This window comes from Pristiophorus japonicus, chromosome 5 (genome assembly GCF_044704955.1).
Source record: "Pristiophorus japonicus isolate sPriJap1 chromosome 5, sPriJap1.hap1, whole genome shotgun sequence".
Taxonomy (NCBI): domain Eukaryota; kingdom Metazoa; phylum Chordata; class Chondrichthyes; family Pristiophoridae; genus Pristiophorus; species Pristiophorus japonicus.
The window spans coordinates 33,854,172-33,875,295 of NC_091981.1; the positions used below are offsets into that span (position 1 = coordinate 33,854,172).

Below are 21,124 nucleotides of genomic sequence, written 5' to 3' on the forward strand. Positions count from 1 at the left end.
ACTTTGATGAGCGTAAAATTAATTTGATAAATAAATGAGCAATCCAATTAATTCTATGGCTGTGGATCCACGCGTGTTGAATTCAACAAAAGCAGGTTGAAGAGAGAAGGTTGAAGAAGCAAAAACAAGGAATATAGATGGCCAGTGTTCCAAATATTATTTTGTCAAAGCCTGCCAGCTTTATCTTTCCTCTTTCTTTCCCATTCTCTTGAAATGCTGTGTATGCCCAGGCTGATCTTTCTGCTGCAATTATACTGCATATGTGAGTCCATTGAAGGAGATTCGAGTAGGCAGCGCTATGTTAGTTAAATGCATGCTCATGAAATGGGTCCCAGTGGCTCACTGGACATCCACTTGATCGATGCCCTACCACTGGACTCCATATCCACCTATCTCTGGGGTTGTTGGCTGATCATTCTAGGGTTCGGCTCCATTCACAACTCCTCCAATAACGAAGCATCCCATGCCAATCCACAACATGACCTGGAATAACATCCAAGCCTGGGCAGGCAAGTGGCATGCGACGCAAGTGCCATATAATGACCATCTCGAACAAGAGAATGCCCAGTCATCTTCCTTTGACTGCCATCAACATCTTGAGAGTCACCGTTGACCAGCTGAAGTGGACCAACCATATCACACTGTGATTACAAGAGCAGAGCAGAGGCTGCGTGGTCAGCAATGAGTGGCTCACTTCCCGACCCCTCAAAGCCTCTCCTCCACTACAAGGCTCAAGGCAGGAGTGTAATGGATAATCACCACTCGCTTAGATAGGTGCAGCCACAACCACACTCAGTAAGCTCAGCACCATCCAGGACAGAGCAGCTCATTTGATCAATGTTCTTGCCCCTGGACTCCGAATACACCCCTCCTTCACCGGCACACTGTAGCTACAGTATAGGATGCACTGCAGTAATTCAGCAAGGTTACTTCAATAGAACCTGCCTCTGTTGCAAGCGCTACCACCAAGAAGGGCAAGAACAGCAATGTTGTGGGAACACCGTCACCTCCGAGTTCCCCTCCAAGTCGCACACCGTCCTGACTTGGACATGTATCATCATTCCTTCATCCTTCATCCTTGCTAGGTCAATATTAAGGAGTTCCCTACCTAACACCATTGTGGTCACACCATCGGCAGGAAGGAATACAGCAGTTCAAGAAGGCGGCCCACTACCACCTCAGGGCAACTATAGATGGACAATCAATACCACCTTGCCAGCGTTGTCCACATCCCAAGAACAAATTTAAAAACAAATACTTCCCTGAGCCATGCAAACCAGGAAGGTAATTTAGTGCTGTTGGTCAATGCCTACTAAGAATTCGGTTACTAACTTTTCAGCCTACTTCCCAATATTCCCTACTTGTGCTTAATTTGAAACTGCACAGGCTAGTTCACGCATCTTGTGGAGTAAAACTTGGTCTTGTGCATGAAGTGAACATGATAGTGTGCTTAAGAACGAGCAATGAACCCTTGTACCATTCGGGTATGCACCGGAAATATGACGGGATTTTATATAGACTGCGCCAAGGTTTGGCAGAGTGGCTGTAGTTCTCCATCAATTGAGCTCAATGCTTTTGGAGTCGGGAGGAGACAAATCAGCATCTTGATCACCTATGCTGTAAATCTCGCTGGAAACTGAATCTCTATGGCCATTGAAACTTTGGTCGTTTGTTTGACTGCAGTTGTACCACACAATATTGATTCAGTTTTGACATCGAAGTGACCTAATTGCACATTATAACTGTACATTTACACTGTCGATGGAATATTTTAGTATATATTTTTCCTCTTGTTCTGAATAAGTCATTATAGGTCTCCAGAGTGCACCCTTAGGTGTGATTTCCAACACTGATTTATGTGATAAATACTCCATTAGCTCAGGACAAGCCAGAAATGGCACTGTAGACCAAAGAGCAGGACGCGTCTGTTCATAGAGCGATTGTTTCTTCACATCAGGGAAGAAAGTTTGCTCATTTAAAGGTAATTTATGCTGCACATGAACTTATGCAGACTTTTTAAGAATTATAATTTCGTAAATTGAGAAGCAAAAGCCAGATATCCTGCTAAACAGCCTTCTACCACTTGATTATACTACTAGAGAAAAATTCTGAAAGAACGAAGCAAACCATGCATCTATATTGAACGCTTTGTGCCTGTAGGACTGTATCGCTGTGATTGCAGAGTCCCTTCAGCTTGGTTGATTGCTCTGCCCTAGCTACATGATCGTACAGTCACCATGGTCCAGTCACATCCCTACACTCAATTCTCCCAAAACGCACAAGGCAGCTGTTATTTTAAAAATTTTACTCTCTGCCTTGCTTCTCATTTTATTTTACCTTTCCTTACTTAAAAAAAATATTTACAACACCTTTTAAAACATTTTTTGGGGGGTTTTAGTAGCCAGATTCAAAGGGGTGGAAGTTATGTTTCAGTTGTACAGAGCTCTTGTTAACGCAGAGCTCTAGATACAGTCTTATGTTCTGGGCACCGCACCTTAGGAAGGATATTTTGGCCTGAGAGCGGGTGCAACACAGATGCATCCGAATGATACCAGGGCTAAAAGGGTTAAATCATGATAGGTTACATAGACTAGGCTTGTGTTCCTTTGAGTATAGAAAATTAAGGGGTGATCTAATTGAAAAGTTTATGACTGAAGGATTTAATAAGGTAGGTAGAGAAAAGCTTTTACCTGTGGTGGGAGAGTCCATAACAAAGGGGCGTTCAGGGGTGACGTCAAGAAGCAGTTCTTCACACAAAGGGTAGTGGAAATCTGAAACACCTCCCAAAAAGCTGTTGAGGCCAGGTCAACTGGAAATGTCAAAACCGAGATTGATAGATTTTTGTTCGGTAAGGGTATTAAGGGTTACGGAACCAATACGAGTAGATGGAGTTAAAATACCTCAGCCATGATCTAATTGAATGGTGGAACAGGCTCGAGGGGCTGAATGGCCTACTCTTGCTCATGTTCCTAGATCCTGAACTGCTCAGTCTGTTGCTCCCCTCCCATCTCTCACCTCTCCTCTTGAGTGTGGCCACGTGTTGAGAACCTGGTCCATTCACCATCTCACCACTGCCAGACCCACCTCCTTCCTCCTCTACCATCACAGCCGCCTGTCAGGGCTAAGAATCTTACAACATAGAAACATAGAAACATAGAAAATAGGTGCAGGAGTAGGCCATTCGGCCCTTCTAGCCTGCACCGCCATTCAATGAGTTCATGGCTGAACATTCAACTTCAGTACCCCATTCCTGCTTTCTCGCCATACCCCTTGATCCCCCTAGCAGTAAGGACCTCATCTAACTCCTTTTTGAATATATTTTGAATAGAAGGGGGCCATTTGGCCCATTGTGTCTCTGCCGGCTCTGTAAAAGAGCTATCCAATTAATTCCACTCCCCTGCTCTTACCCCATAGCCCTGCACATTTTTCCTTTTCAGCTATATATCCAATTCCAAAGAAACTAAATATGGAGTGAATGTAAATAGCAAATGAGTTCAGAAGGAGGACTTAAAGTGGGGGAGGAGGAAAGTGCTTCCAATGCAACAGAACAGTGAGTGCTCTTAAATGTTTTTAAGCATTCCTTGTCACTTTTGAGAGAAATATTGCCTTTTATGTGCTGTCCCACTCCCCAGCCCTCTCCTCCACATGCCATCTGGCCATCTCACCTTGATTGTTTCTTTCACCTTCCCCACTACAGCCCTGTTGCAGTAGACTCTCATAGTCCTGTCTGTCTCCCTTAACCGGTCTTCCCAGTTCTACTCAAACACCTCTCCATCTCAGGGGTGGACCCCTCCCAATGTTAACAGGTGTGCACTCAAAGCCAAAGCACTTGTGACCTTCGAAGCAAACAAAGCTTACCAGAAAATCACTAATTGACACATCAGATGTACATAGCAAAACATAAATCCAAATGCCAATGCTCTGTACGCACCCCTCCTCAAAACAGAATCTCTCGTCGACACACCTTGCTGCTTATCACTTATATACTCCACTTACACTAGCTTAGAGTTGTCTTTAACTCCGATTTCACATCAAAATGAATGCCTGTATGGTACAGCAACCATTCACTGCACTTTGAAAGAAAGACTTACATTTATAAAGCGCCTTTCATGACCACCAGATGTCCCAAAGCGCTTTACAGATAATGAAGTAATTTTGAAGTGCAGTCACTCTTGTAATGTTTCAACAGTGTCCATTCTTTCTGATTCATACATCGTACAGCACATCCAATTAGTCCCACTCCCCTGCTCTTCCCCATAGCTCTGCACAGTTTTCTTTTTCACATATATTTCCAATTACCTGTTGAATCTGCTTCCACCAACCTGTCAGGTAGTGCTTTCCAGATCATCATAACTTGCTATGTAAAAAGAATTCTCCCTCTCTTCGCTCTGGTTCTTTTGCCAATTATCTAAAATCCGTGTCCTCTGGTTACAGACCCTTCTTCCAGTGGAAACAGTTTCTCCTTATTCACTCTATCAAAAGGTTTGAGCACCTCTATTAAATCTCCCCATTACCCCCTCTGCTCTAAGGAGAATAATCCCTGCTTCTCTAGTCTCTTAATTAAACAACTTTATTTTCCTTTAATATCTATTTTTAAGCCCTCGCTCAGTAATGCTTTCCCTCTCCCAGCCCCAAGACTTCTCATGATTCACTTTCCTGCTCTCGACTTAGTCACCATAGCTTTAATATAGAAAGCCTGGGCTCTCTGATTCTTGTAAGCTCAACATTATATATGTATTTTAAACATCAAAATTGATTCAGAAATCAGCATTTAAAGTTTCAAGCTTGTTTTAACCTTAAGGTCTATTGTAAAGGCACTTGCAGTTTTGAAGTGCAGTACTGCATTTAGTTTCGGGCACCGCACCACAGGAAGGATATATTGGCCTTCAAGGGGCTGCAGTGCCGATTCACCAGAATAAGTATGAAAACAGGTTGAATAAACTTGGCTTGTATTCCCTTGAGTTTAGACGATTGAGGGGTGATCTGGTTATTTAAAATGTTAAAATGATTTGATAGGGTAGAGACGGAGAAACTATTCAGAATGAGAGAACATCATAAAATCAGAGCCATGCCATTTAGGAAGGAAATCAGGAAGCATTTTTTCACACACAGAACTGGAGGTAGAAATCTGGAACACTCTCCCCAAAAGTCTGTGGATGTTGGGACAATTGGAGCTTTCAAGATTGAGATAGATAGATTTTTGTTCAGTAAGGACATCAAGGGGTATGGAGCAAGAGTGTGTAAACGGTTTTGAGATACAGATGATCTAATTGAATGGCAGAGGAGGCCCGAGTGGCTAAATGGTCTACTCCTGTTCCTATGTTCAACCCATCAATATATGCTGCATCTGAATCCATGCCTCTGGTATAAAGACAATGCTATTAAATAAATCATTACAGTCTTTCATTATAGAACACATCCTAATCATTTGAAATTTTAATGAGAATATTACAGAAAGGTTTTGCCGTCACTGGTATAGTGTAGCATCAGAATAGCGCAATTCGGTTCATGATGTAGCAGGCACATAAAAAGTGGTAGATTTATTTATACTTTTTATGTAATATTTCTGTCGATATTAATTAACTTAAACTATGCTGACAGTTTAAAAGGAAATTACGATTCAGATTCCTGAACGTGACTTGGTATTTTCTCTTCAATTTTGCGCACAGTGACTAAATTGATTGAACACTTGAAAATCAGGTGTGAATGAAGATTCACTAAAGTACTGTTGCGCTGTTTAACGGAGTATAATTATGTCTGCATGTCACCCCATTATCAGTATAAATTTGACAGAAAATTAGCCATGACTCCCTTTGCTACATTTACAGATAGGAGCTACACTGGAATATTATAACTAAAATGTGGCTTAAGCGCCCTCTTGTGGAATTTAAATGCCAGGTTTCTGCTCCAGAAATTGGACCGTTATTTGAAGAACCAGCAATGACAAAGATATGGAGACAAATATTTTTTTTAAAAATGTATTCAGTGCTTACAGTTCGGAAGTTGTGAATAAAGTTTTAATGCACTAAGGCTTCATGTACAGACTCTCTGTGTATGAATGCATTTTGTTTTGCTGTGGCAAAGGTATTCTATTTCCCTAGGTATTTAATTCCTTCCAATCTGCTGATTTAAATGTCATGTCGCTTATTACATGGTCACCAAGGTCCAGGTTGCTGATTGGAGCGCGGGCAGGTACAGCAGGAGCGACGAGGTTGGGACGTAGGAGCAGCGAGAGATTGCAGAGCAGTGTGATCGAGGCCCAGGGGCAGCAAGGGTTAGCCCACACTGTGATATGTGTGCGCACTAGGTTCGTGCAGCAGAGCTGGTCTCCAGTCGTCCTGGTTAATCCTTGCCACTGGGCCAAGACCTAACTGTCAAGCCCGTGTGGTGGCTGGTGTGCAACGGCCACCACACGTTAAAAATATCCACGCACCCATCCTTCCATCCTTCAATATGTATGGAATATTAGGTCCTTCATTGTAACACCTGTGAACTCATCCCTTTTTGGCATGGAAGCAAGTCATCCTCGATACGAGGGACTGCCTATGATGATGATGATGATATCTGAAAATTAGAGCTGGTCCATTTAGGAGTGAAATTAAGAAGCACTTTTTCACAAAGAGTAGTGGAAACTTTCTTCCCCCAAATGGCTGGGTCAATAGAAGTTTCCAAGCCTGAGATCAATAGAGGTTTGTTTGGTAAGGGTATCGAGGTATAGGCGGATAAATGGAGCTACGGTACAGATCAAGCATGACCTACTTGAATAGACAGGTTTCAAGGGGCAGAATGGCCCACTCCTGTTCCTATTGTGGTCAATGAATTCTACTATCTATATGTTTTAACTGAGGGTTTCCCTTTGTTTCTTTTTGCCTAGAGTATTCAACATTACCCAGTGCTTCCTCGCCACGATCTCGTAACATTGCTTGCGGCACAGTGACCACAGCACGAGATATCCAAGTAACATTTGCAGATGAAAAAAGCCGAGAGTTCGTTGCAGTGGACCCCAACTTGAAATTTCAAGATGAGGCTGAGGCCTATCACAAGGTCACCTCGCGCCCATACTTCACCCCGCACCCAGGTACTGTACTGTTTTAATATTGCAAATTCCATACCAAAGTACAAAGGCAGGAAAAGGCGCAAAGAATCCTTCGACCAATTCACATACGGTCCCCAAGTGCCTGCAGATCATTAGTCTGTTGATTGAGGTCATTGAGAAAGAGATGCACCACATTATTATTACCATGGTGACTGACAGGACATTTACAGAAAGAGCTATGTAAAGTTCCAACAGTAGATTAAAAGAAATGTGAAGTACTGACATGGTAATCTGTAGACTGTGCAAAAAAATTGTATTCTTGACAGTTTTAAATGTAGGTGCAAAAGTGGTACATTCTTAGTCAGAGTTTAAAAGTGGCAAATGTGTAGGACCTTAAAAAGCCAGTAGTCAATTGATTATCATATAAACCTTGGGTTTGATTTGAACACATGTTTACAGCACAAAAGCAGATTGTTCAGCCCATCATGACGCTTTGTTCGAGAAATCTAAAACTGATCCCACTGTTCTACTCTCTCCCCATTTTGTTTTGTTTGCCACAGTGCACAGTATTGGTCTTTTTAGACTGTTTTTTGGCAGGGGAAGGCCACAAATGCTCCTAATTCTTGTCTCATCACTGATTATTATGGAACAGGGAAGGTGCAACGAGACCTGGGTGTCATGGTACATCAGTCATTGAAGGTGAGCATGCAGGTACAGCAGGCGGTTAAGAAAGCAAATGGCATGTTGGCCTTCATAGCGAGGGGATTTGAATACAGGGGCAGGGAGGTGTTGCTACAGTTGTACTGGGCCTTGGTGAGGCCACACCTGGGGTATTGTGTACAGTTTTGGTCTCCTAACTTGAGGAAGGACATTCTTGCTATTGAGGGAGTGCAGCGAAGGTTCACCAGACTGATTCCCGGGATGGCGGGACTGACCTATCAAGAAAGATTGGATCAACTGGGCTTGTATTCACTGGAGTTCAGAAGAATGAGAGGGGACCTCATAGAAACGTTTAAAATTCTGACGGGTTTAGACAGGTTAGATGCAGAAAGAATGTTCCCAATGTTGGGGAAGTCCAGAACCAGGGGTCACAGTCTGAGGATAAGGGGTAAGCCATTTAGGACCGAGATGAGGAGAAACTTCTTCACCCAGAGAGTGGTGAACCTGTGGAATTCTCTACCACAGAAAGTAGTTGAGGCCAATTCACTAAATATATTCAAAAGGGAGTTAGATGAAGTCCTTACTACTCGGGGGATCAAGGGTTATGGCGAGAAAGCAGGAAGGGGGTACTGAAGTTTCATGTTCAGCCATGAACTCATTGAATGGCGGTGCAGGCTAGAAGGGCTGAATGGCCTGCTCCTGCACCTATTTTCTATGTCTATGTTTCTAACAGAATCCGTTTTGAGGTAATTCTTGGAGAAGTTACGTGGATAGACTGGAGAAGCTGGGGTTGCTCTCCTTAAGAGCAGAGACGGTTGAGAGGAGATTTGATAGAGGTATTCAAAATCAGGAGGGGTCTAGCAGAGTAGATAGAAACTGTTCCCATTGGCGGAAGGGGTTGAGAACCAGAGAACACAGGTTTAAAGTGATTGGCAGAAGAACCAAAGGCGACATGAGGAAAAACTTTTTTATGCAGTGAGTGGTTAGGATCTGGAATGCACTGCCTGAAAAGGTGACGGAGGCAGATTCAATCGTGGCTTTCAAAAGGGAATTTTATAAGTACCTGAAGGAAAAAAATTTGCAGGGCTACGGGGAAACGGTGGGGGAGTGGAACTAGCTGAAGTGCTCTTGCAGTGAGCCGGCACTGGCTCGACAGGCCAAATGGGCTCCTCCTATGCTATAACCATTCTATGATTTTAAAAGGGTACTGTGATAAGGGTGCCACCTGCTGGATTTTGTTTGCATTGCAACGCACAAGCCCCCTGCAAGTAACAGTGTACTGTATGTAGTATTTTTTTTTAACTATAGTGGTGGAAAGGTGTCACAAAATATATGTGTCTTTGTGATGTCATTATATTTGTTTCTAAGGGCCCAAGTTTCCCCAGGAGTTGCTCCCTTTTTTTTGAAGCAACTTGATTTTTCTGGACTATCTTTTTAGTTGCAATTCTAGCCATTTAATTTGCGCCAGTGTAAGTGAGTTAGTTAGGTTTTTTTTAGTTCCGTTTTTTTTCCAAAAGGGGGCATTCCCAGCCACTTACCCCTGTTTTAGGCATTTGGCCAGCAAATAGTTGCTCCAAACTAACTTAGGCCAGCGAATGTTGCCACTTCTGTCCGCAGAGAAAAACCTTACCTAGAGTTAAGGAATCGGCGCAAGTAACTACATTTAAAGCACCACCAAGCACCAAACAAAGCACAAAAAGTAATAAGCAATTAATTAACAAATAAAATAGAAGGAAAACTTTCCCCCAAAGCACCAAGACCAAAGTAATAAGCAATCAATAAATAACAAATAAAAAAATAGAAGGAACCCTGCACCCAAAGCATCAAAATTAATCAGTAAATAACAAATAAAAAATAGAAGTCCTACCTTAGGGAACGCAGCGGGCCGCCGATGAGGGAGCCCATTCAGCCAGGGCTAGGGATGGCGTGCTTTGGGCCCCTCCCACACAGCCTGCGCGCATTTGCAGAAACGGCCTGCCAGAAGCAACTGCGCACGCCGGGACCTGGCTCCGCCCCCAATCCATTGGACCACACTGCACCACGACCAATGAGAGGCTGGGGAGCGGCCAGAATATAGATGTCTTTTTTCGGCGCTTAGAGGTGGACAAAAATGTGCACCTCAGGTGAGGGCGCCAGAAAAACAGAAACTCTAGCCCTTAAACAGTACTCTGATTTGAGAACCATATTGTGTGTTCCTGTGTCACCTTCCAAATGTAAAGCTGACGACACCCAGCTCTACCTCTCTACCACCACTCTTGACTCTGCTACTGCCCCGTGTTGTCTGACTGCTTGTTTTGGATGAGCTGCAATATCCTCCAGCTAAACACAGAAGCCATTGTCTTCAGTCTCCAGCAAAAACTCTATACCTTTGCCACCGATTCCATCCCCTTCCCTAACCACTGTCCCACGTTGGACAAGTCTGTTCAAAACCTCAGTATTTTGTTCAGCCATGAGCGTTTCTGACTCCGCATCCTCTCCATCACAAAGGCCGCTTACTTCCACCCCCATAATATCTCCCGTTTCACCACTGCCTGCCTCAGCCCATCTGCTGCTGAAACCCTCATCCATCGCTTTGTCACCTCCAGACTCGACTATTGCACTGCTTTCCTGGTTGGCCTACCATCCTCCAGAAACTTCAGTTAATCCAAAACCCACTGCCATATCTAATACCAGACCAAGTCCCACTCACCTGTTACTCCTATCCTTGATGTCCTACATTGGCTCCTGGTCCAACAACAGCGCAAATTTAAAATTCTCATTTGCATGTTTCAAGTCACTCCCTATCTCTCTAATCTCCTCCAGCTCTACAACCCTCCTCCCTCCCCCTTGCCCCCAAACTCCGCCTTTCACGGACTTTGGGCCCCCCAACACCCTTTGCCCCAACATTGATGCCCATGCCTTCAGTCACCGAGGTTCCACATTCTAGAATTCCGTCCCAAAACAACTCTGCCTCTTTCACTCTCTCTCCTTAAAGACCACCTCTTCCACCAAGCTTTTGGTCAGCCCTTCTAATGGCTCCTTTGCCTAGACATTCATATTTGTCTGATTACACTTCTGTGAAGTGCCTTGTGATCTTTTTTTCCTCCTATGTTATAGATGCTCTCTTTCCTATGTCAAAAGCGCGTTGTAGATGCAAGTTGTTATGTAAGAATAAAGGAGCAGTTTGATCATTTAAAATAAGGAGGCACCCCATGGCTTTAATCTGTTTCTTTAATAACATTGTGGTCCCTTTTCGAGACTCTCTCAAAAGCAAAATGTGTTTACGGCTTGTTTTGTGATTTCTTCAAGCATTGAGATTGGCTTTATGTTTGCGGTTTGTGCCTATGTTAGGGGAAGCTTTGGGGAGCTGGGTATGCAGTGGTATTGATGCAACCACTTTCTATAATGGCAATCTTTAAGAAAAAGTTCCTCTCTTGCTCAGTTGACCGACCTCCTCCCGCCTCAGCGTGTAGTTAATGTCACAGGATAGCTAGAAAGTAAATAAAGATAACAGGTCCTTATTGCTCACATTCACCTCTCTAGCAATGTTTTAGTGTGTCAATATAAAGGCGCATTTGGCTCCCCCACTCCGTGAACATAAGAATTAGGAGCAGGAGTAGGCCATTCGGCCCCTCGAGCCTGCTCCACCATTCCATAACATCATGGCTGATCTTCTACCTCAACTCTACTTTCCTGCACTATCCCTATATCCCTTGATTCCCTTAATGACCAAAAATCTATCGAAATCTGTCTTGAATATACTCAAAGACTGAGCCTCCACAGCTCTCTGGGGTAGAGAATTCCAAACATTCACCACCCTCAGTGAAGAAGTTTCTCCTCATCTCAGTCCTAAATGGCCGACCCCCTTATTTTGGGACTGTGACTCCGGGTTCTAGATTCCCCAGCCAGAGAAAACATCCTCCCTGCATCTACCCTGTCAAGACCTGTAAGAATTTTGTATGTTTCAATGAGATCACCGCTCATTCTTCTAAACTCTCGAGAATATAGGCCTAGTCTACTCAATCTCTCCTCATAGGACAATCTCCCCATCCCAGGAATCAGTCTGGTGAACCTTCGTTGCACTCCCTCTATGGCAAGTATATCCTTCCTTAGGTAAGAAGACCAAAACTGTACACACTACTCCAGGTGTAGTCTCACCAGTGCCCTATAATACAATAATAAAGGGCACTGGTAATAAAGACCAACATACCATTTTCTTTCTTAATAATTGCTGTATCTGCATGTTAACTTTCGGTGATTCGTGTACACGGACACCCAGGTTCCTCTGAACACCAACATTTCCCAATCTCTCACCATTTAAACAGTACTCTGCTTTTCTATTTTTCTGACTAAGGAGGATAACTTCACATTTCTCCACATTATATTCCATTTGCCATGTTCTTGCCCAGTCATTTAGCCTATCTATATCCCTTTGAAGCCTCTTTGCATCCTCCTCACAACTCACAACTCACAACCGTCAAAAGTTTTCGTAGGATGGTCTCGTGGCAAATGCCCAGTACAAAAAAGTCTCTGAGCATTTGCTCCAGGTCGCCATCAAACTCACGTTGTCTTGCAAGTCGCCTTAGCTCGGCAATGTAGCTCGCCACTTCCTGACCTTCAGATCGCTGGCACATGTAGCACCGATACCTCACCATCAGCACGCTCTCCCTCGGGTTAAGATGCTCCCGAACCAGTGTACACAGCTCCTCATACGACTTATCTGTGGGTTTCACCGGCATCAGAAAATGCTTCATGAGGCTGTAGGTCGGTGCACCGGCAGACTGTGAGGAGGACCGCTCTCCTTTTTGCAGTGCTTCCTTCTCTGTCCAGCTCGTTGGCTACACAGTACTGGTCTAGCCGTTCGACATAGGCTTCCTAGCCCTCACCCTCCAAGAACTTCTCCAGGATGCCCACAATTTGCTGCATCTTTGCATTGGATTCGTATTCTCGTCGCCAGTTATTGTGTTCCTAACACAGATGAGGCTGCACCCAGGGAGGTTAAAGTAACGGTGACCTCAGTCTTTAATAAGACACTCCAGAGTGAGGAACAGGCCTTAGGGCCGGCTTATATACAGTGCTCCCAAGGGATGCTGGGATCCCTTGGGACTTCAGGCGATTAACTCCCTAGTGGCGGAACATGGGAGTGCATGCTTTACAGATACACAACAGTAGGCATGCAGGTCCAGCAGGCAGTAAAGAAAGCAAATAGCATGTTGGCCTTTATAGCGAGAGAATTTGAGTATAGGAGCAGGGAGGTCTTACTGCCGTTGTACAGGGCCTTGGTGAGACCACACCTTGAGTATCGTTTGCAGTTTTGGTCTCCTAATCTGAGGAAAGACATTCTTGCAATCGAGGAAGTACAGCGAAGGTTCACCAGACTGATTCCTGGGATGGCAGGACTGACCTATGAAGAAAGGCTGGATCGACTAGGCTTATATTCATTGGAATTTAGAAGAATGAGCGGGGATCTCATAGAAACGTATAAAATTCTGACAGGATTGGACAGGTTAGATGCAGGAAGAATGTTCCCGATGTTGGGGAAATCCAGAACCAGGGGTCACAGTCTAAGGATAAGGGGTACGCCATTTAGGACCGAGATGACGAGAAACTTCTTCACTCAGAGAACTGTGAACCTGTGGAATTCTGTGGCCTCAACCACAGAAAGTGGTTGAGGCCAGTTCGTTAGATATATTCAAAAGGGAGTTAGATGTGGCCCTTACGGCTAAAGGGATCAAGGGGTATGGAGAGAAAGCAGGAATGGGGTACTAAAGTTGCATGATCAGCCATGATCTTATTGAATGGTGGTGCAGGCTCAAAGGGCCGAATGGCCTACTCCTGCACCTATTTTCTATGTTTCTATGTAAAGGCCAGCATAGCATTTGTTTTCTTAATTGCTTGCAGTACCTTGTTAACTTTCAGTGATTCGTGTAGAAGGACACTTGTACTATACTTGTAACTGCAATACCTGGTTTGATTTGAGGACTGTGGATATTTTCCAATTTCAGCTGCGCTGGCGGTCGGGAAACAACGATTAGATTCATCTCCCCAGGGCCGGGGAAGGGCTGCACTGTCGGATTTTATATCTTTTGGATGAGTCGTTAGACCTACCCTCTCGGGTGGACATAAAAGATCCCACTGCACTATTCAAAGAAGATTAGGGGAGTTCTCTCCTGGCCAACATTTATCGCTCAACCAACACCACAAAAACAGATTAACTATCATTTATCTCATTGCAGTTTGTGAGGAATTTGCTGTGTGCAAATTGGTTACTGCATTTGCCTACAACACAACAGTGACTACACTTAATAAGCAATCAATTGTGAAGAGTTTTGCAACATCCCGAGGCATTACAGAAATGCAGTTCTTTATAACGTATAATATTCCCCACAGGCTCCTCGCACACTCCTCCTACACCAGGGCATCAACTTCCCAGATCGACGGTGCCTTACATGTTCACTGGTTCCTTGCCGGCCAGTGAGATGAATGGAGAGAACACAAAAGGCAGGGACCAGCCTGTCGGACTGGTGCATAGTCATCCCGCAACGACGCTTGAGCAACCCTCTGCAGCCCTGACTGCGCCAGCCTCTCGCCACGACCAACCTGAGGAGCCACACGTCAGAAGGCAGCCTGCACCTCAGAGATCTGCCGGTCATGATCGGAGGAGCAACAGTACTTGCATTAGAGGCTGTGAGGTGAGTGGCTCCACTCAAAACAAGTGATGGCACTCAGACCCTTGGAGAAGGGGAAGGCCAGCGGGACTTGAACTGACTGTATAATTGCACAAAACAAAAGATTTTAAGTTCATTGAAACAAAAGCAAATGGCTGCGGATGCTGCAAACCTGAAATAGAAAGGCTGAAAAGCACTCGGGTCAGTCAGCAGCTGTGACCTGAAACGATAACTCTGCCTCTCTCTCCCTACAGATGCTGCCTGACTTGCTGAGTGTTTTCCAAGCATTTTCTGTTTTTATTTTAAATACATTGATTGGCAGAATCGGAGTGCCGACATCAAGACTAGCCCGAATTACTGACGCAGCACTTTGCTGTCACGTCATCACAGCATTTTTCTTTGTGGTAAAAAGATTCATTTGCAGTGTAGTTGTTTTTCTCCCAAGAATGCCAAGGTTTACTTTCTACAGGAAAAATTTGATTCAGTAGTTGGTTAAAGCGTAGGACTCACGTGTTTGAAAGCTATTGTCCTCTGTATCTTCTTTCCTGATGCTGGCATCCTAACTGCGTTGACGTGGAGACCCTGCGGTTGAACATTTGGAACCAAAATGCCACCTAGACACAATGCACAAAACATTGTAACCCGCTGCATGATGGCATCAGTCGGGTGCTGGTCTCCGTCCAACACATTGCTGCCTGGCAACAACCCTGGGGCGTGTGCCATGCTTGAGTTCGTACGATGCGTAAAGGACCCCCGAGTGGGTCCATGCTTGCATGGCAGTGTGATGATTAGATGCATGATTTGCAGAGTTGACCATGCCCACTTGGTGACCGAATGCGATTAATTCCCTGCAGCACAATTTTCCAGTTTAAACAGGGTTGTCTGATCTGTGAATAGAAGTCAGTGTTTTTCAAGCGAGCGTTCTGGATAGCGTGACCTTGCGGTGACCCATCTATTCCTAAACTTGAATCAGGTGATCTTATTCCCTGTCCAATGAGCCTGCACCACCCACAAGAACAGTAATTAAATAAAAACAGAAAATGCTGCAAACACTCAGCCGGTCAGGCAGCATCTGTGGAGCGAGACACAGGGTTAAGGTTTCAGGTCAATGACCTTTCATCAGAATAAGAGTAATAATGCTGCCCTTTGCGGATAAAATTGAATGAATTTGCTCCTAACGAGAGTGTTATAACTGGCAATGGATTGTCTTAATGAGTAAATATTTCTGGATTATTTTCTCTCTTTAACAAAAGTAGGCTATCACTATATTGTCAGCACTGGGCAGTTTATTTTGCCAGTTGTTAGATTAAGCAGGTGCTCTAAAGCAATTGGCAACAGCTGATGTATAATTTTGTTGGGGCTGTGTAAAAACAGTCATGTCTGAATTTTTAACTACTTTTCTCTGCTGTATGATTTCCAATTTACAGACAGGTCAATCGATATCCTGTGACGTACTGTCTATAGAATGTCCAGCAGTTGATGCAAATTTCTTTAACCCAAACCTCATGGATAGTTTTCTAGATCTAGTTGACAGATACTGGAATGGATTTAAGTCTCTCCATTGTAATGACAAATTTCTGAGTGAGTACTGTGCAATTTCCTTTCATAAATGTAATTTTATTTCTATTCGCTCATGGGATGTGGCCATCGCGGGCAAGGCATTTATTGCCCATTCTTAATTGCCCTTGAGAAGGTGGCGGTGAACCACCATTTCAGAGGCCAGTTAAGCGTCAACCACATTGCTGTGAGTCTGGAGTCACATATAGGCCAGATAAGGTAAGGACGGCAGATTTCCTTCCCTACAGGACATTAGTGAATCAGATGGGTTTTTAAGATAATCATGGTTACCATTACTGATGCCAGCTTTTTATTCCAATTTATTTAATTAACTGAATTTAAATTCCCCAGCTGCCGTGGTAGGATTTGAACTCATGTCGCATGGATGATTAGTTCAGACCTACTGGATTACTGGTTCAGTAACATAACCATTATGCTGCTGGATGGATGTGCTGTAGTTTATGATAAGTTGCTTGCAACCCTACCTTCTCCACTTACCTTGGGTATCAGCCGTGGTTCAGTGGGTAGCACTCTCGCCTCTGTGTCAAAAAGTAATGGGTTCAATCCCCACTCCAGAGACTTGAGCACCAGGGTGGTGCTTCAGTGCAGTACTGAGAGAGTGACGCATTGTCAGAAGTGCTGTCTATCGGATGAGATGTTAAACCGAGGCCCCAAATGCCCCCTCAGGTGGATGTAAAAGATTGAATGGTACACTTTCAAAGAGGAGCAGGGGAGTCCTGGCCAATATTTATCCCTCAACTCAATGACTACACTTCAAAAGTGCTTCATTGGGCCCAAGTTTCCACATGATTCGCGCCTGATTTTTAGGAGCAACTGGTGGAGAACGGACTATTTTAGAAATCGCAATTCTCCACATTTTTTTTTCTGCAGTTCTAGTCAGGTACAACAGTTCTAGTTTAGAACAGAATTTTTTCTTCAAAAGAGGGCGTGTCCGGCCACTGACGCCTGATTTGAAAGTTTCCACAGTGAAAATGTACTCCAAACTAAAGTAGAATGGAGCCAGTGAAAATTTTTGTAGAACTGAAAAAACCTGTTCGACACATTAAAAAATCAGGCGCAGGTTACAAATTAGGCGTCCAGAACGAGGTGGGGGGGAGGGGGGGGAAAGGGAAGTCATTAAATTCTACAATAAATCCTTATTTATACTTCTACAAATATTATACAAATAAATCCAACCTGAATAAACATTTATAAGCCAAGAAAAGATTAAATAAACCATCTTCCTACCTGTGTGAAAGTGCTTCAGCCAGCGAGAATTCTGCAGCCGTTCGTGCCGCTGAGCGGGAGGGGGGGCAGGGGGGGTGGAGAAAACTGTTCGTGTCGCTGAGCGGGAGGGGGAGGGAGAGAGGGAGGGAGAGAGAGAGAGAGAGAGATGGATGGGTGGGGAAGGGAGAGGTCAGATCGGATCCAGTCCGGGAGTCGGGTCGGTCGGGGAACAGGAGCGCGGGTCGGGTCAGTCGGCGGGGGGGGGGAGCGGGTGTCGGGTCTGGTCGGGGGGGGGGGAGCAGAGCGGGTGTTGGGTCTGGTCGGCGGGGGGGGGGGGGGGGGGGGGGGAGCAGGAGCTGGCCGTGGGAGGAGCCTTATTCACGCAGCCTCAGTGAGGCCATTGAGCCAGGGCTAGGGGCTGCGTGCTTCGGGCCCCTCCCACACAGTTCGGCGCCTGGAGCTACTGCACTTGCGTGCCGACTGTAGCGCATGTGCAGAGGTCCCGGCACTGTTTTCAGCGCCGGGACCTGGCTCCGCCCCCCCCCCCCACAGCTCGTGCTGGCTGCGCCGAGGGCCAGAGGACCTGTAAGTAGGTGGAGAATACCGAGGATTTTTTTAGGCGCGAAAAACAGGCGCCCAGCTCGGAGGGGCGCCCGTTTTTTTTCTTGTGGAAACTTGGGCCCATTATCTTTGGGAAGTCCAGAGGTCGTGAAAAGTGCTATATAATTGCAAGTCCTTTCTTTCTTCTTATTGTTGGTTATTACTTGGGCAGAATCTTCGAGAGTGTTGAGTAAAGTCCAAGAGTGAAACTAAGGCCTTCCTCTACTTCACAATGGTTCAAGTGAGGTTAACTATGAGGTTCTTCCTCGTCGACGCAACAGTTTAAAAAAAATAAACATGGGAAGAGAAATTGGGGTCGATTGCGCCTCACGTTAGCACCCCCAGGAGGCGCTAATGGGGCGCAATAACTTTTTGCTCAGGTGCGGCGCCTTTGACGACTCCCGCTAAATTCCGCGGGAGTTTAGCAACGGCGATAACCGGTGGCGCCAGCGATGACGATGTCATCACCTTGCGCGTCGCCCCGTTTTCTACCCGGAAAAGCAATTGGCCCCGCGTCCCCTGAAGCTTCGCCGGGCGATGACAGGGACAGCTTCGGGGACGAACGGGGCATCAGAAGGCTCGCGGGAGCAAGTTAAAGAGGAGGTGGGGCAGGGCAATAAACAATGTGCCAACGTGTCGCGGCCCATTGCTGCTTTGAACGCGGGGTCCAAGCCACAATCTGGCAGCCCGACATTCCAGTGCATAGTGCTGCGCCCCAGAGAGGAAGTGAAACGCGGTTTTTTTCGCTCCACTTCCTCTCGGGCAGTAACCCCAATTTCGAGAGCAGAGCGGGACTTTCGTGCCTGCCGCAAAAGGTCCCACCTCGCAGATGTTACCGCCCCCCAAACAGAATTTCTCAGCCAGATTCTGTTACTGATTTGCAGCTCTGCGATGAGTTGCCATTTTAAGCTTTCCGAAGAAGCCCACCAGTGCCACCAACCACTGGTTAGTTATGAAATGGCTCCATAGTAACAGCTTTTGTTTCAATTCTTAGATCTCCATGTTAAGGACAGTTGGTAATGGCTGATTGCACAGCAGTCCTTGGACCACAGTAGCCCTTGTACTAACTGTCCTTGACTCAGATATCTTGCAGATAGTATCCGGATTCGTCCGGAATGCCAATCCACAAGATTTATTATGAAGCTGCTTCCTGATGCTCCTACAACTGACTTCTTCAGAGACCAAAATGGTTGGATCTTCACAAGTTTGAAAATCGACAAACTGGAACCCATCTACTAGTTAGAGCAGATTATTGCTTCATTGCCTAGATGGAAAGCATCTCTCTCTACAGTATTTTTTTCTTTTAGCTTCGAAAACTGAGAGATAACATACGGCGAAGTCATGTGATTGTAGTAAAAGGATAAGAGTACGATTTATTGTATTGGACGACTTGGGGTAAACAAAGAATGAGAAAGACGTTACTGAAGATAGTATTTTTACCACTATCTACAAATAAGGTTGTGCAAAGGATAGAATTAAAAAAGGTCATTAAGCCCATCCTATTTCCACGTACTGTGCCCAATCTGTCCTATAGTGGATCTGGCCCAATTGTTTAAATCTCTGGATCACCATTCCAGACCAACCTGGATGTTGATTGGATGGAAAGTTCTGCTTAAATACTCACGATCCACCAACGTGATTAAACAAAATCCCAAACTTCAAGGTTACATCTACTTCCCCACATCTTAAATCCTAGCTGCCTGAACACCACGGGCAGCATTTTCTTTTCTCTCCCTCTTGCACACTTGCTCTCTGGTGCTCTCTTTCCTGCTCTCTCCCTCTCCTCTCTCCCCCTCCTCTCCTTTTCTCTCCATCGTTCCCCTTCTCTCCTCTCTCACTCTCCTCTCTCCCCTCCACTCCTTGCTTTCACACCTCCTCTCTCTCCCTCTCCTCTCTCCCTCTCCTCTCTCCCTCTCCTTGCCCCTCTTTTCTCTCTCCTGTCCTCTTGCTCTCTCACCCCTTCTTACTCTTTTACCCCTTCCTCTCCTCTCTTTCTCCCCTCTTTCTCCCATCTCTCTTCTGCTCATGGCCCAGCAGTACATGAATCTTAATGTCCCATGTAGCAGTTGATCATTTGCACGTCATTTAATTCTGCCCTAATCGTCCAACTCAAAGATCCTACTTGCATCTTCACAGTTCTAATGGGACCCTTTTAAGGGTCACACTGCTTTAATCAATGAATGGTTCTCGTTCCCGGCAAGAAATTTAAAATGGTAGAGGTTTTAAATTGTCCTAAAATACGACATTATTGCAGGTTGTGTTTGTCAGAGGCTCTTTATTTTTACACAGGATTAGCAAAAATAAATTGTGCTTTGAGATAGATGGAAAATAGGGTATTTAGTAATGTGAATTACTGTCGTCACTCACTCATGTTTTTGTTTAAATAGATCAGGCGAGAAAAATGGTGGGTGCCATTCAGGAGGAACTGATGCTCGACAATCAGCCAAAAGAAACCAAGAAACTTCAAGAAGGAATAAACAATTTAAAAGCGAAGAATGAGTCTTTGGAAACTTGTCTTTGCCACCAGAAGCAGCAGTACACCGAGGATCTCCAAAGGCTATCGGTGCAGCTAACTCAAGCTCAAAGAGACATGGTAAGCACTGGTCACTCATTAATTCTCCCCACAAAACTTCTGTGAAAGACGAATCGTGTGGAGGTGAGTCTTTCCAACAGGATCACTCTTCCAGCTATGTCATTTTTTACAAATTGAAGTTAAGATCTCGAGCATTTAGACAATGCTGTTTTTATTATTGAATTTCCTTCCCATTGAGATGCTCCATTTGGGGGGGTGGTGATAGGAACAGCAATAGGCCATTCAGCCCATTGAGCCTGTTCCGCCATTCGATTAGGTCATATCTTAACTCCATCTCCCTACCTTGGTTGCATGGGCTAGAAATTCATTATAGCCAAGGAATGGGCCGTAACATTAGAATAGTTTGAGAATTAGAGCCAGGTGCTAATGCTTTAGACTGCACGCAAAATTCATTCTCACTGCTCAGAGAAATGATTGGAGTGCTAATTCAAACCTTAAAGGTCTAGCTCATTGGAGTCACACTTTGAGGGTGGACCAATATCAGGTGCAGTCTAATCGCAACTCATCATTGCCGCAGGCTTTTCCCAGTACTTAAAGGGGAGCTTCATTGATACTGCAGTACCTCAGTCTCAGCATTGCTGGTTGTGCAGCTGCCTCAGCAAGGAGAAGCAGGAGAAGGAGCCGGAGGACTGAAGCAGGTGTGCTCACGGCAGATCTGCCTCAGTCGAGTGGTCAGATTGAATGCTTCAACAAATTCTACATACCACCAACTGTACCACAAGCTTCACACACTGTCCAAAGCACCACACCCCAGGCGCTCACCCACCAACAATCTCTACCTACCAACACTCTCACCCATATTTC

General features: G+C 45.0%; 1 protein-coding gene across 2 annotated transcripts in view; it reads left to right on the top strand.

Annotated features, from left to right (window-relative positions):
- Window positions 1–21,124, top strand: part of cep72 (centrosomal protein 72) — a 230,603-nt gene that overhangs the window by 180,893 nt on the left and 28,586 nt on the right. For both annotated transcript variants that reach the window (XM_070880485.1, XM_070880486.1), the window contains 4 exons: window positions 6,875–7,078; window positions 14,066–14,367; window positions 15,771–15,924; window positions 20,115–20,320. In XM_070880485.1, the coding sequence (XP_070736586.1) occupies window positions 6,875–7,078; window positions 14,066–14,367; window positions 15,771–15,924; window positions 20,115–20,320 (866 nt within the window). The remainder of the gene's footprint in view (window positions 1–6,874; window positions 7,079–14,065; window positions 14,368–15,770; window positions 15,925–20,114; window positions 20,321–21,124) is intronic.